The sequence below is a fragment of the Pezoporus occidentalis genome, unplaced genomic scaffold (genome assembly GCF_034315485.1).
Source record: "Pezoporus occidentalis ecotype Australia unplaced genomic scaffold, CSIRO_AGI_Poc_V1 ctg13, whole genome shotgun sequence".
NCBI lineage: Eukaryota > Metazoa > Chordata > Aves > Psittaciformes > Psittacidae > Pezoporus > Pezoporus occidentalis.
The window spans coordinates 14,489,091-14,506,139 of NW_026913103.1; the positions used below are offsets into that span (position 1 = coordinate 14,489,091).

General features: G+C 39.1%; 1 protein-coding gene across 5 annotated transcripts in view; it reads right to left on the bottom strand.

Moving 5' to 3' along the window:
* Positions 1–17,049, bottom strand: part of FBXL4 (F-box and leucine rich repeat protein 4) — a 62,760-nt gene that overhangs the window by 6,291 nt on the left and 39,420 nt on the right. For all 5 annotated transcript variants that reach the window (XM_062608450.1, XM_062608453.1, XM_062608451.1 and 2 more), the window contains exons 7-8: positions 7,944–8,015; positions 5,668–5,980 (exon numbers count right to left, since the gene is read on the bottom strand). In XM_062608450.1, the coding sequence (XP_062464434.1) occupies positions 5,668–5,980; positions 7,944–8,015 (385 nt within the window). The remainder of the gene's footprint in view (positions 1–5,667; positions 5,981–7,943; positions 8,016–17,049) is intronic.

Here is a 17,049-nt window from a genome sequence, read left to right on the forward strand (position 1 = left end):
ACTGCATAAATACTATTCAGCCCTAACTATTTATTATTGTTCAGTGTATTGATTTGTTCAAAAGCTTTCTGTATTGGCATTCCAATTTAAAGCAGCTTTCCAGGCTAATCTCCTGGAAAGAATGACTCTGATGTAGCAACCTACTTGATCCTCCTTGCCATGAACCCTAATGACAGACAACAGTTCTGCTGCAATGGCCTTCTTGATCTAAGTAATCCTTCACATCTGGAGTATCTACCAACCTCAGTAACTCTCCTGTAAACCTCTTTTAACATATCTGAAAATACAGTTTTAGCATTTACCTTTACCAATAGTTCCTTAATATCTCATACTGCCTTACTGTGATTTTGTTTCACTTTTTAAAGTTCATCTTCCCACTTTCCTTCTCTGAACAGGATTTATTTTGAGAAAGATGCCTCTGTTTTTAGTAGTCTCCTGTACTCTTCTGTGTAAGCAAGGGGGTATCTAACTGTAGTCTTCACTTCTTTTACTTCTTAAATTAGTTGCTTTGAGACATCATTTAACATCACCCAAAAAACAGTCTTTCCTATCATGCCCCCAGATTTTACTTCACCTACAGGGAGGTAATCAGAGCTTGTCATTATTATTGTGACTTTTAACTCCCTTATCATTACATGATCACCGTCACCACAACTGTCTGGTGGTTGATGTAACAGTCCCTATGGCCATATACAGAAATTCTGTAATACACTTTCAATTATTCACTTTGCTTGACCATAAATTTTACCACTGTCCTACCATCAGGATCTGCTCTACCATCCAACTGAAACTCTAAGAACAACATATTATGCTACTCCTGGGTTCTTTTTACCAAGCCTTAAAATTGCTACTGAATCAGCACCTTCATTTAAAACCAGTCTTACTTACACATAACAGCTTTTACGCTTCAAGATTCAAATGTGTGTTTCTACAAAAAATGCCAGATCTAGATGCCTAGCCACAGATTTTTTTTGTGTAGGATGTTCTTCATCCCTTCCTACCTGAACTTCGACAGTTCTCCTACCGTTTCGTCTAAGTTGCAAATCCATTAAAGATCTCAGTCTACGTAGGCCATCCTAAATTGCATGTTTTACTGCACCTGTTTCTTTTTTCCTCTTCAGACTTACAATTTTATGTTAGGGAATATCTTTTTTCAAAAAGCTAAAAAGCCCAGCAACCTGGCTGGGGTTTAGTTAGTCACACCACAAGATAAGCAAGCATCATCTGCAGTCTTACTTTTATTTATACAATGTACAATTAGTGATGTGGTTTCTTAAAGCACATTCAAAAGCACTTCTGAAGAGTAATACATGTTTCCTTTGCTTTTGAAAGACTGACAACATATGCTGCTCGTTACCCATATAGTGCATTCTTCTAGAGTTCAGAGGCTTTTGGACCTTTGTTACTTACAACTTGCCCACATGGACTAATAGGCCATTTCTGAGAATAAATACATAACCAGTATATTAAAATATGTTATTTAATTTTGTTGTTTGGCATAAAGGCACTTCTGAGTAATGATTTGTTTACTAGAATGATTATGTTTATTGCCTGTAAATTATTTCATTTATACCATATATCAAAGTCTTCAAATTGTAGAGCTGTTCAGAAGAGCTGTGCACGACTGCTATAAAACATGTTACAGCCCTGATCTCTAGGGCAAGGGATATCACTACACATTAAATGATATTTAAGAGTAGAGACCCTGAAAAATATCAAGCACTATCCCCTCAAATGTTCTTACTTTTCCTTTCCTTAGAGCATCCAGACCAGCCTTTTATTCCTTACATTTTATTCAATCTATTGCCCACAACTCAAATTCAAAATTTTAGGGTTCTACACATTTTCATGTTTGAATTGACTAACTACGTGTTGATGCTCTCAAGATAAAGCTGAAAATTTTGACAGCTGGCAAGGGGGCAGTTGGGTTTTCTGTTGCTCAGGAAGGTGTGGGAGGTGTTGGTATGTAGATAGGAATACATGAATTTTGTGTTAACAAGGGCATCTACTTTTCATTACTCTTTTTGTGCAGGACATAGGCAGTCACGAATTTTGGGGAGTGAGGTTAAGATGACTTATTCTTCACCCTTGACAGCAGCTGGTAGCCCCACAGCAACAGAACAAAGTAGCTGATGTAATGTACAAGAAAAGCTTTTGGCACTGCCAATTCAGGTTGTCATCTGACTTGTCACATTGCTCAATGCTGATCACAGTTTGAAGACTAGTTTTTAACTACAGGTCTAGAGGTGTCCACAACTTTTGATAGCCCTGGATGATGCACTACATCACCACAAAACTGTCAAATGATCACAGTTGGATCATTCTACGGCAGGGTAGAAACCTGCCATGTCAGTCAGTGGAAAAGTTGTGGGCAGAGAAGGAAATGATACTTGTAAGCAGGCAGCTCTGTATGTAATGAGTAAAAGAAACCCCAGAACTAAAAACTTCAAGAAGCACACCCTCATATACTCAGTGACATGCATCAACGCTTCCTCTTCCAAACTGTATTATAATATAGCAGATACAGATCCAACCCATGATTTCTTTTTTTTAAACAGAAGTTTACTTTCTGAAGTATATATTACACACCACAAACACAGCTACCATCAAATAATGCTTTATATGAGCCAATAAGTTCGGCAATTTTAATCTTGTATGGAGTGCTCTGATTATGTAACAAGGGAATTGCCAAATGATAATGGTAAAGGACAGATGGGTAGCAAGCCACAGTACCTGAAAACAGCATCCAGGGTATATATATAACATACATTTTGTAATACTTAAATGAAAGACACAGAGTTCAAGATTTCTATCAGAGGCTTGGACTCTTCCAGTCCTGAAGCTATTGTGATGATAAATAATCTATAATCAAAACAAGAAGTTTTCCCTGACAAGTTTTTAAGTTCTAACAACTGCAGAGAAACCAGGCTAGCATTGTCAGCTCTGGTGACTACGGTGCAAGGTATGACATTCTGATCCCTACTTAGTTAAGCATAAAAAACCTTAAGCTTTTAAACAGCTTGCTGAAGCAAAAGAAATTCCCTTATGATGGGCACTGCTAACCTATCAGCAACTCTCCTACACCCTTTACAAGGCATGTACAAGCCAGATATTTCTGTACTTCGGAGATGACAAAGGATATAATGAGAGCACCTCTCATTCTTCCACATCACAGAGAAGACCCACTGTTCAAGGTTACTCTTGCAAAGCTAAGCACTGACCTCAGGCCTCTAACAGCTTCAGACCTGTTGTCACACTCATTCAAAAGTACAAAAACATATTAAGCATTTCTGTAGCTTATAGTAACAGGATGGCCCTACATCAGCTGTGAAAAGTTGGAGCACATACAGAGATTTATGACTTTCTTGGTACTCCTACACTATGAGAGACTAGCTCTTTAGATTAGACAACAAAGATTTCTGCACTTACATGGGAACACCTGGCAACTCTGCCTCCAGGTGACCTGCTGTGGTTCTACTTGACAACTCTTCCTTTTAACCACAGGCTGTAATGATTCCCATATTCAGACAAAGAAATGAACACAGTTTCTTTGCTGTTGACAAAAAAGCTAAGTAACTCACTCACACATATTGTATCATGTTGTACTGACTCATTTACAGCAGAAGACAATATTCTTTCCACTCTACCGAGTATTCCCCTGAAGGAAAAAGTGAGGTCTGGAAGACAGATATTAAGGTTTTTTGGTAAGATAGAATCACAGAATAGTTAGGGCTGGAAAGGGCCTCAAGATCATCTAGTTCCAAACCCCCTGCCATGGGCAGGGACACCCCACACTAAACCATGTCACTCAAGGCTCTGTCCAACCTGGCCTTGAACACCAGCAGAGATGGAGCATTCACAACTTCCTCCCTGGGCAACCCATTCCAGTGCCTCACCACCTCACAGTAAAGAACTTCTTCCTTATACCCAATCTAAACTTCCCCTGTTTTAAGTTTTAACCCACTACCCCTTCTTTTGGACAGTTTAATTGGATATCCCCTGGAAAGCATTTATCTGAACACAACATGCTGCCTCACTGGTCCACTTGACTCAGGAATATAGGCAAGCACACAGAGAATAGAACAAATTCCTTTTCCACATTCATGTGTTATTTTTCCACAAAAACGTCAGCAAGACGTCAAACTAAATTCAAACGTGAATTCAAATGCTGAAGAAGCTTGGCAACAAACCTTCACTGCCAGCAGAGAGGCAACAGAAGTAGCAAGACTATCCACAGGATTTAACACAGCCAAACTATTCATTGGGCAGCCTCTGGTGCAATGAAAAGGTCAGACCACTTTGTGGGCAGACACAATGCCGTTGTAACAGAAATGCATGGAAGTGGGTGGTCAGGGGAACATACGTGTTTATGAAAGACTTCATTCACCATGGCGTTTGGAAATTTTTCATGTCTGAAGAGGGAAATGTGATGTTGATAATCTAGCTACAAAGTAAGATTCCTTAAGGATACACAAAACACATTACCTCCTGTGGACACACACATCAAGTCTCTACAATTTGTATTAAGTGGAGTTAAGTTTCTAGCTGTTCATCTTTTCTTCCCATGCTGGTCAGAAGGCAACTTCCTCAGAGATGAGTACAAACATATTTCATGATAGAAGAGTGTACTAGCTATACTGGAATGACAATCTGAAGGCATATGGTAAATTTTTTGTTATGAGAAATGCCAATAGCCGTAAACTTGCTTGAAACGTTATTCAATCTGAGGTCTCTCAGTTCTTTACAGCATCGCTCTCAAATGTAATATTTTCATTTAAAGTATTAAAAATTGAAAATACATGGTGCAGTTACTTTACTTCCTTTTATTTAAATCTCCCCTTTTCAATTAGCCCTATGAAAATAAATCAGTAAAAGCACGAAGACATTTCTCCCACACTGATGTCACAAATATCCCTGCTGTCCTACATTATTTTAAAAAGAAAACCTCACATTCCACCATAAAAAGAATAAATTTAGTATCATGCAAAACTGTATTCTAAGTCCTTCCTCAAGAGCCCAAAGTGTATTTATATTTCTAAAAATATTTTTAACTATAGAAGCTGTAGAGGATTAGAAATTCAAGGTTTGCTATACCTTTTGCCCCTCATCACTTCCTTCCCACCTTACTAGAAAGTGCATTTTAAGTTTTGCGGTTAATTACCTTTTCCTCTTTAATGAGTCAAACTCACTTCTTGGTAAAAGTGACAAAGAAATTCAATATTGACTGATATATCTGTATTGCGTAAAAGCAGAAATCTGTTTATTGATCACAGACTCATTCTATAAATACACTTTGTCATGCTTCAAAGGAATAAAACAACAAAAGCAGAAACAAGGTTAAGAAATTGAATCTTTTGATAGAAAAAAAAGACTTCAGTGTAAAAAATAATGGTCATGAAACTAAAAGCTACTGAAAAAATCTTGCGCTTAAATCTCAGTTTAAGCAATTCATACTAAGTAGTCAAATTACACGGTTGGTACAAATACACTGGATTCTGAGTCAGAAATACACTGCAGTGAGTAACTTTTTTTTAAATGTTAAACCATAATTTTAAGAAATATTTATTTAGAAATATGTCTAGAAGATGGTTTTGTCTTAAGGACTCTTTAACTGCACAAATTCTGAGACACAGTAAGATAAAAAACAGTATTCCCACATTTTCTTACCTAATATATCCAGCTGCCGTAAATGCGTACAGTTAGCAGCAAGTTCCTCAATGTCTGTGTCACACACAGACCTGTTGGCTGTAAGAAAGAGCTTTTGCAGGTTTGGGAGTTTACGTGCAAGGTTTGTGAAACAGCCTGTACTGCTCTGTAATGTAGGGCACCAGCCAAGATCAAGTTCCTCCAAAAGCTGGCAACCTGACGCCAATTCTGCTATTCCACTTTCAGTTATGTTTTTACATCTCCACAAATCCAGACTACGAAGCTTTTTGCATTTTGCTCCCATCATGCTTGCTATAAGATCATAGTCTTCAATCTGCAAGGAAAGCAAACAATTTGTCATATATACCATCTTTCCAGACATACATAGGTGTTTCAAGATTTGCTTGCTAACACACCTACAGATCTGTTTTAAGCATTTGTCATTTCTAAAGAGCTCTGAAAACTATTGTATAGTAGAGGTTTCATTTTTAAAACAACAAAAATAAAATAAATTTCCTATCAAACCCCAGATATAGGTGCCTTTAATTCACTTAATAATAAGGATCAGTGAAAAAGCAGTGAAATTTTTTTTTTTTTCCTCAGAATCCTTCTCCTCACCTTTTTTCCATAGTTGTTTTTCTTTTAAAAGATAATTAAAACTGATTTTTATGACCATAGGCACTGCAACCATAAGCACATGCAGATTAAAGAATATGTCTGTTTCTATTCTGGGCTGACCAGTTGCTCCATCTTCTCATGGAAGTCTTACTAGTTACTTTGGGCAAGCCAAAAGGACTGAAACAAAGGCCAAACATACAGGCAGAAAAAATGAAATCCACTAGTAAAAAACAGGAAAATAAGAACTTGTTGAAAAAACAGTCAACACTGCCTTCCTCTTCCGTCCAAGAGTCAAAGCACAGAAGGCTGAGCCAATTCTCCTTTATCACTTGCTTCTCTGGACAACCCCAAGCTAATACAGGCTGGACAAACAATGGATTGAGAGGAGCCTTGAGGAGAAAGACTTAGGGGTGTTGGCTGGTGTGAAGCTCAACACAAGCTGGCAGTGTGCGCTTGCAGCATGGAAAGCCAACCATATCCTGGGCTGCATCAAATGAGCATGTCCAACAGGTTAAGGAAGGTGATTCTGCTCCTCTACTCTGCTTCTGTGAGACCCCCTCCCTTCAGCACCACATTCAGCTCTGGAGCCCTCAACATAAGAAGGACATGGATCTGTTGGAGTGAGTCCAGAGGAGGCCATGAAGATGGTCAGAGGGCTGGTGCACCTCTCCTATGAAGACAGAGAGGCTGAGAGAGTTGGGCTTGTTCAGCTTGGAGAAGGCTCAGAGGTGACCTTATAAGGGTACTGCCCTCCAGTACCTAAAGGGGGCCTATAGGAAATCTGGAGAGGGACTTTTTACAAGGGCATGTAGGGATAGAACAATGGGGGGATGGCTTTAAACTGAAAGAGGGGAGATTTAGATTGGACATTAGGAATTCTTTCCTGTGAGGGTGGTGAGACACTGACAAAGGTTGCCCAGAGAAGCTGTGACAGCCCCATCTCTGACAAGTGTTCAAGGACAGGTTGGATGGGGGCTTTGAGCAACCTGGTCTAGTGGAAGGTGTCCCTGCTGCTGTGGTTTAATCCCTAAGAAGGAGAAAAGTGACTGCTACAGCTGAACCCTGGACACCTGCCCATGGCAAGGGGCTGCAACTAGATGAGCTTTAATATCCCTTCCAACCCAAACCATTCTATGATTCTTGAACTACGAGGAAGATCAGCTAAGTCTCCTTTGCCTCTGGCATGTACATGTAATACAGCTCAGTTGAGTGCCCTGCGGAATCGCTGCTGTTCCTGTATTCTCTTTTTTTAAATCATCAGTGTTCCCAGCAAGTCTATGATAAATGGCTTTTACTGAAAATATTTATCTTGTGGTACTGTAAGGGTCAGACACAAGCGTTAATCTGCTAGAAATGATGATTTGGTCTGAATAAAGTAAGTTTTGATTACTAGTTTTGGAAAGAAAAAAGTGATTACGCATATAAAGAATGCCCAAAAGCTTAGGAAGAAGTTGAACAAGTGTGAGAAAGCCTACAAGCTGGTTTAGACCTTCTAAACTAGTATATAAGACTTAAGTATATGGCTAAACTGCATTCATCTTGGACCCTTTAAGAGAGTATAATATCAGTCTAGCATTTAACATGTCTTTGTGAAACATAACCCCAGCCTGGGTTCCAAAGCAAGGGTTTGCACACACACACATACAAACCTACGCACCCTGAGTGGTGTAAGTACTCACCATGACGCAGCTGCCCAGGCTGAGGTGCTGCAATTCTGAGCAGAAGTTCAGAATACTGAGCAGGGCTGTTTGCTGCCACAGGGGAACACATCAGAAGCAAATATGGAAAGTGAAACAAAGAGAAGAGGTCAATTAGACATTAAAGGCTGTCACTGCATTTCCTGAAATACAGCTCAAAACTCTGTTAACGACACCACAAATGTCACTTAATGAGTCCCTGGGTACTTTACCCATTGACTGGCTTAAAGCAACGGTAATCGTTACAAACCTTTATGCAAGTCACTTTGGATGTGGTTTTGCATTGCCCTGAAGATACCTATATACTCATGACCTATCTGCTCATTTCCCACAGGAAAGCTGCTGAAGAAGCGTGGCAAGTTCAAACAGGCAAGGCCTGCCCAAAAACACAGAGGGCTGAGGACATACCAGAAGAACAGCAGAGGCTCTGACATTCACTGATCAGCTATGGCCTGATGGAACTGCCAATAGAGGTGCACAGCAACAGGACCGAGCTGGTGACTTTCATGTCAAAGGAGTCTCTATGCTGACAAGGATGCTGACAACCATTGAGCACCTGTCACTACTAGCATGCAAACTGAAACAGATATAATGTGCATTTTACAGTCATGTTCCTGCCATTTAACATGGCCACTCTTTTCAGAAAGTACTGCACACTGCTCAGCCTGAAATTGGACTGGAGCATCAGCTGCATCTTGCAAAAGTACAATGTTGTTCTGTTCCACAGCAAAGGAAACTTCATGAGTTTTTTGTGTTTCTAAGATACAGAAAAGACTCTTCAGCATTGTCTGTAGCCATATTTTGCTTTGCAGTTTGAAATACAGCACAAAAAAGAACACGGTCTGGGATTCAAATCGCAAATAGATATGCATCATACCTAATACATTCATCACTTTGTTAGGACTTTGTAATCTGTATGAGCTTGAAATCAGGAGTAAGTTTCACAAAATACTAACAACACAAGTGTGAATTTCTACAGGATGCACAACAGTTTCTAATAGAAAAAAAACAAACCCCAAGCGATATGCAAGGGACAAAATAACCCTTAGCTAATAAGAGGAATTCCTACAAGAATATTATCTAACAGTATTTGTATGCACGGGTAGCATAATTTATGCAGGTTGTTTGTTTTTTTGTTTTTTTAAATACAAATTTACCTGTTTTCAGAAAGTTTACAGTTTCATAGACTAGAATCATAGAATCATAGAATCATTACGGTTGGAAAGGACCTTAAGATCACCTAGTTCCAACCCCCCTGCCATGGGCAGGGACACCCAAGGCCTCGTCCAACCTGGCCTTGAACACTGCCAGGGATGGAGCATTCACAACCTCCCTGGGCAACCTATTCCAGTGCCTCACCACCCTAACAGGAAAGAATTTCCTTCTTATATCAAATCAAAACTTCCCCTGTTTAAGTTTTACCCCGTTACCCCACGTCCTGTCACTACAGTCCCTAATGAAGAGTCCCTCCCCAGCATCCCTATAGGCCCCCTTCAGATACTGGAAGACTGCTAGGAGGTCTCCACGCAGCTTTCTCTTCCCCAGGCTGAACAGCCCCAACTTCCTCAGCCTGTCTTCATACGGGAGGTGCTCCAGTCCCCTGATCATCCTCGTGGCCCTTCTCTGGACTTGTTCCAACAGTTCCATGTCCTTTTTATGTTGAGGACACCAGAACTGCACGCAATATCCAGGTGAGGTCTCACAAGAGCAGAGCAAAGGGGCAGGATCACTTCCTTCGACCTGCTGGTCACACTCCTTTTGATGCAGCCCAGGATACGGTTGGCTTTCTGGGCTGCAAGCACACACTGAAGCTGGCTCATGTTCATTTTCTCATCAACCAACACCCCCAAGTCCTTCTCCGCAGGGCTGCTCTGAATCTCTTCTCTGCCCAGCCTGTAGCTGTGCCTGGGATTGCTCCGACAAAGTTTAACGCTTTATTTAGTTTCTTCAGTTATATTTCTAATGAAACTTGGCAAGAACACGATCCTTTGTCATAGCACTGCAAAGACATATTTGATTCCTTGAACTGAAAGGCTGACAGACACAAAACAGGGACATAGTACAGGGTATTCATGGAGACCATTTCAGACATCTAATTTACATGTCTCCAGTGAGCAACTGGAAACACCCAACACTTAACATCTATGGAACTTCAGCTTCCAACTTGTCCTTCCAAGATATGATTTTTCAAAGGCAGCCTAAATGTAGACACTACACATGTATCTCTGCAGAGGTCTCGTAAAACCACTGTCTGCTTGTCTGCTTTAGTTTCATTCATGTTTTTACAGAAAAAGGTAGCTAGGAAATTAAGCACAAGCATTAAAAACTCATTATTAAAGAGGCAACACTTAAGAACACTTTAAAGCTAGTAAATGTTGTGAATATCCAGTAATGTACTTATTGAGCAAATGCTTCACTGTGATCATTAAAACCTGAATAAACAAGTAACTCCAACAGAGTAAGACACAGTCTTTACTATTTAACTTGGTGCAAGCTATGAGCTTTAGAACTTACTCAGGTGTAAAAATTAAAAGCAAAATCCCCAACCCCCTCTCTACAAACCTTAAATACCGAGCTAAATAAATTAGTCTCTGACTGCACACATTTCTAAAGAGGGTTTCTGCAGGTATTCAGGTGATTCTGGAGGAAAGCTGAATACCTTCCTGCATTCCACCATAGTTTTTAGTAATGGTTTCCAGACCGGAATTTAAACACTGGCCTGAAAGGATTGGAAACAGCAATATCTTTCTTTAATTAACACACACAATGTGAAAGCGGACTGTCACTGTGAACAGCTTGCAGGGATGCAAGATCAATTCCATACATTGTGTCTTCAGAGAGGAGTGAAATAGGTAAGACGACTAATATTCATAGTTATCTTGATTAGATAACTGAGCTATTTTTGTTAACTTGAACAGTAACTTGATTCATCTCAGAATACCTTTTTAATTCCTCTCTAATGTGAGGCAGTCCCTTCTATATTGATGTGCACCGAGTCCACATTTTCAAAGGTGTTTTCCCAACTGTCGTGGTTCAAACCCAGTCAGGCAATTCGTTCGCTCACTTCCCCCCCTTTCTTGCCCTCCCCCTGCTCCCGGAGGGACAGAGAGGAGAATCGAAAAGAATGCAACTCCCACGGGTTGAGATAAGAACAGTTTAGTAACTAAGGTATAACACAAATCACTACTGCTACCACCAATGATAATAATGATAAAGGAAATAACAAGGGAAGAGAATACATCATCTCACCACCAGCCGACCGATAACTCGCCCCCCCCAGCCCGACCAAGCTCCGACCGATACCTCCTCCAACCCCGCAGTCCCCCAGCCCTTCCGGCTAACTCCCAGTTACATCCTGGGCATGACGTGCTGTGGTATGGAATACCTCTTTGGTCAGTTTGGGTCAGGTGTCCTGTCTCTGCTTCCTCCTGGCTCCCCTTCCTCCCTGGCAGAGCATGAGGCTCACAAAGTCCTTGGCCAAACCAAAACATCGCTTGTTATCAGCTCTGTTCCCGAGCTGAAAGTCAAAACACTGCACTACACCAGCTACCAAGAAGGAGAAAAATGACTGCTACTGCTGAACCCAGGACACCAACCCATAAACTTTGAAGTATTATTATAAACAATTATTGAAAAAAACCCAAACAATTTAAGAAAAAGCACTAGGAATGTGGGTAATAGAAGGAAGACTGGTAGGACACCATGTTGTACCATCATAAATCATGCCAAGTCAAACCCAAGTGTAAACAACTATTTACTAAACATAAATTATACTGGCTATATTAATTCCTCTTCTGGGGCACACACATGCCTGCATGCAACAAATCAGATTTCTTTCAGAAGCAGTGTCTGTTCTCTGACTGAGGTGGGGTTTGCATATGTCAAGAAAGAAGAAAAAAACCCTTTGTTCGTGCCTACTTGTGTCTCAGTCAATTCAGAATCCAGGTGGCTAAAGGCATGAAAATAGCAGAAGAGAATGGCAGCTCACAGAATCCATATGTACTACATATAGAAGGACTATCATTGTAATAACCTGTCTGTTTCAAGCCATCTGTCTCTACAATTCATCTCTCTGACTTGCAATACAAGATGAGTGATAACACTCCTATTTAAGCAAAGGAGAAGAGCAAGGCAATCACCCAACCCTGAAGCTGTAACATAGGCCAAACTTTGATGTTAGAGTGCTTTACAAGAGCAGCTAAGAGGCCACCTAAATTCTGGATCAGTGAGCTTTAACCTGGAGTCTAATTTCACTTTCTCAGCCAAACAGAGACAGTCAAACCAAAGACTACCCATGCAATACCATTCTTGAGCCTAGTAGCCAAGACGTGCATAGTTTGGAGATATTCTGACTTTTCCCTGAACCAAAGGTAAGGTTTGGTTCAACAAACAAAAACCCACAAAAAAAAAACCACTCTGAAAAGAAACAAAAGCTACCATTTTTTGTGGAGTAATGTATGCATGGCTTTAGTGTGGTCTAAATTTCTTCTCCCATCCAAGCCAAAACAAAAGCTACTAAAGTAATCAACTTTTATGAGATAGCATAGACTACAGGAAGAGTCCAAAGGGACCAAATAAAATGCTTCATTCCAGGAAAGGTGTTTTCAGATGAGGAAAACATACAGCATAGGAGTTGCTTTAAGAGAGAAGACTCTTGATATCAAACTGATCAGAAGGATATGATACTGCTGCTAAACACAAGCTTACAGAGCAGATTCCAGATATGTTTTAGGCCATGGCAGTAAGCCCTACACCTCAGGAAATGAGAGCAGACTGCTTGAAGAGTCTCTAAAGTCTTTGAACAGGTCAGACAAACATCTGCCAGAAAGCACATCAACAGTACTTATCCTGCCTTGGACAAGAGATTAGATTATTGCTTGAGATCCTAACTCACTCCAGATGAGAGGTCTGCCCAAACATGAAAATCTGTAATATAGGGCAGTCTGGAAGACATTTCTGTGTTGTGTATGCTTCAATAGCTGATACTGGCATAACTTGTATTCTACCTGTCGTTTTAAAGACCTTAGACATCACATGGAAGTTTTGACTTAGACGTTTCAAGAGTGTTGCTGGTTTGCACAGACAACCCATCAGTGAAGAAACCAAATACTGGTGTCCGAGTAATACACTTGCTTGACCTTTTTTTCATTCATGATGCAGCAGGAAGTACAAATCACTTCTGATGTTAGTATGATAAGGAAAGCATCCAACAGATAGCCTGAGCTCAATATCCGTTCAAACAGAAAAACCTTCTGTCTGTGGCAGATATGGCACACCTGTGAAAGATGCACTTCGAATATTATTTAGTCATTGCAGTTTCACTGTCAAATACTCAAAGACTAAAAAACAACATGCAAAAGGTGTAAAAGAAATACAACTGCACTATAATATTGCTATCACATAATGGCTGCACTATAATAAAATAAGATTAAAGGAAGAGCTAAAAAACCCCAACGTTTAACCTTTAGGGTTGGGGCAGGGAAGAAACAGTCTGCATCTTTTAATAAACCTTTTTATAGAGAGATCTTAAAACCAGCTTTCAAAATTGGGGTTTCTTTTGTTTTTTTTTGGGTTTGGGCATTTCGGTTTTTTTTGTTTGTTTTTTATGCTGGGAACAAAGGGCTGTCTTCTCCCCTTCTCTGAAGAACTGTGTCTGACATAAGTTGGGAACTCTTCCAGCTGCTCAATGAAACAACTTGAGAGTCTAAATCTTTTACAAAACTTTTATTCTCCTTCAATTTCTTGAGATTTTCAGTGAGGTGAATGCTGAGAGTAATCTTAAAGTCTCATTAAAGACTGCTTCCTCTCTTCTTTAAATATGGTTTCCCTTCCTTGCTATGTTTTTAATCATAGAGTTACTATTCTCTAGTTAATCTCTTTGTTCAAGAAAACTCACGAATTATGCAGGACTCAAATCTGGGTTTTTCTTTAACATTAAAAATTAAAGTTAGGCATATATAAAAAAAAAAAATAAATATCCTTTAATACCCATTCCCCCCAATTACATTATATGAGAGGACAAAGTTGTATTGTTTTTTCTTATAATTTCCAAGTGATGACCTAATTTTAAGCCCTTCCTGACTCATCCCCCCAGAAACTCTGTCGTCTCCACTTTACGTTCAAATAACTGTGTAACATTAGTTGCAGGCAGATATCAGATAACATGCCTGCATTTGCAAGATCACCACAATAAGAATACTGCATTTTTTCTACAATACCAAAGAATTAATAATGTTCCTAAAGACTACAATTTCATTTTCGTACGTCTGTTATTTCTCTCCCCATCAAAAAAAATGCATCTTGAAGAGTCTTTGCAGTGAGTTGCCTTTGCATATAAATTTATGAAGTTGTTATATTTAATAACAGGTTCTATCACAGTATTTAGTGAGGTTTCTCAGTAGCATTTTCATCTTACTTTACAGATCTATGTTAAAATATTATAAAAAATACTTGCTTTGAGGTTAGAATCAGGGTCTTCAGAACTTTATTAACCAATTGTACTGGATAACATATCTAGACAAGCTTATTCCACAATAACCTTTTCCTAAGACAAATAAGGAAAGCATCAAAAGATTTGATCAGCTGGCTAGCAAAGAATTGTGTAATCCTGAATATCCTGTACCCAATCACCAGCTGTCACATGCTGTTTGAGTACAAATAATTTGGACACAATTTGTACATTTCTCAACACATTCACCTAAAACTTGATACAGTAATTAGGCAATTAATATACAACAAACAGTCAGTATACATTTGATACTATGCAGTTATATTTTGGGAGCCTATTTATGCAACAGGACACCTGAAAATATTATTGCATTTAGTAATAACTAATTATCTGAATGAAAACCCGAGACAGAAAATTCAACCTTGCCTGAATGAGGAGGGTTAAATCCAGTAATAAGGAGATGAAAGCATGGGAAGACATGAGAAAGCAGAGAGGAAGGAAGCCACCACTCGCTTAAGGGAAACTACAAACGAGCTCTTGGCAAATCAAGAACAGAAACACATGTGTGGTATTTACTACTTGACACTGAAGTAATTGTCTCACGTGGGTTATTTATTGGGATCAAGTAATCTGAATCAAAAGGGTATATGGAAATTTTTAGAATGGCCTGACTACCGGAATTGAGACCAAACTTCTTGGAAGGGCAGACTAATGACTACAAGTTTATTCCCTTCCCAATTTCACACCAACAGTTCAAATCTCCTTTGATAAGACCTGTCCTACTTAACAGCTTGTTTTTCACCACAGATGTGTTTCTGAAGAGTGCAACAGTTAGTGATTCCATGGGCAGCAAAGTAGTTTTCCCCATAAGAATTTACCTAATAGATGGGACACATGCAGGCAGCTAAAGAAACACATGCAGGCTTAATACAGACAGGTCACATGCGATGTGATCATTACCTTCAGACAGAAAAAGGCTCCCGTTGTCTCCTGCTGACCCTTTGGAGAGAGACCCCCCTCCTCAAAATACCAGCCAAAGGAAACATCCCAAACTGTCTTCTTCCATAGGGCAAGCTTCTCCTCTTTTGACTACAAATTGATGTATACAGCTTTTGCCAAAAAGTTTCAGAAAATGAGCCAGATTACTTCCAATTTCATGGAAAATAATTGAGACACAACTAAATGTTAATTCTGCTTTAGAACTTCCAGAAATACCTTAGTGAATAGCATCTGCTATGTGCTCCTGTGTAAAGCAGAGACAAGGAATCCTGATGTCAGTACATCACTAGATTACTTTTAAGACTACAGCTATTATATCTTTGGAATGGCAATTTATTTCTGCATGTAAAACTGGATAAAAGGCAGTAAGACTCCTTGGAAAATAAAACCTGTAACAATCAATCCTTTCCCTCCCTTCCCCCAGTAACACAGCTCAGAAAGTTCTTCCCTCCGACTTTGGCTTTTAGTAGCAAAAATGCTACAGAAACATTTTTACTGGTGTTTACATCAACTATTTGAAATTTTACAGTTATAATTTATCACAGTCTTTTCTTAAACCAGAGAAGTTCTATTTCATACAGTACCGCACAAAAAAAAAAGTTTTGCCAGACTAGGACTATCCGTGGTAAAAAAACCTAACCAATCAAACAAGAAAAGCCTCAGAAGAAAGCAGACAATTTTATTTCAATGAGTGCCACTACTGCTATAAATATTTATAATTACAAGCACCTAATGAAAATATAAAAGGCAATTTTGTTAAGACTGTCAGAAGTAATTAAAAATCTCTATAAGCACAGAACGCTTCCCCACACACACACCTTTGGCATTGTAAAGCACAAGAAGGAAACAAAAAATCAACTGTTTGGATCTGTTCTTTTTTTTTTTGGCACAGTCTCTGAAAGAACTACGTCAGAAATTACTTGGCATCTGCTATTCTAATACAGAAATTAAAACCCACTTCCAATGCAAAGTGAGAATTTTGTAAACTTCTATTGAAACATTAATTTTGACAGGTACAACAGGGCAAATCAATATTGCCTATTAAAAAGTAAAAAAAGAAACAAACAAAAAAAATCTACTTTGTGGATTTCAAGGTACTGTACTTTGGCATCTAAAAACCTACCTACAATAATCCCCAAAGCAATTCTTCCCACAGAAATAAGAATGTAGTACATCATTAATGCAGAAATAAATGTATAATAAAGGTGAAATACAATCAATCCTTACCTAAATTCACTCAATCAAAGAAACTGTAGAATATGCTTCTGGTCTTTCCCACCCTCCCAGCATTTTAAGGCATCAAGATAACTTCAGTTATGTACCTGTTGGTACTATGATACTTTGAAACAACTATGCTAAAGATATGAGGGAACTTGAGAAGGTTAGAGAGATGAGTCAATATGTACGTTTATAAGCACGAGAGTCACTGGGTTTAACCAGTTAAAGAACACAAAATGAATTTTAGATACTTATGCAGTGCTACCTTTAGTTTCAGGAAAAGTTTTCATACGTGTTATCTTCCCAGAAAGAACTCATTTTCAGATTATTTCTAACACTTTGAGTTCTAAAGATAAATACTTATCCTTAGTATCTTATTTCTGACAGAAAGAACACGTCTTGGGGTAGTACATGAACAGTCAG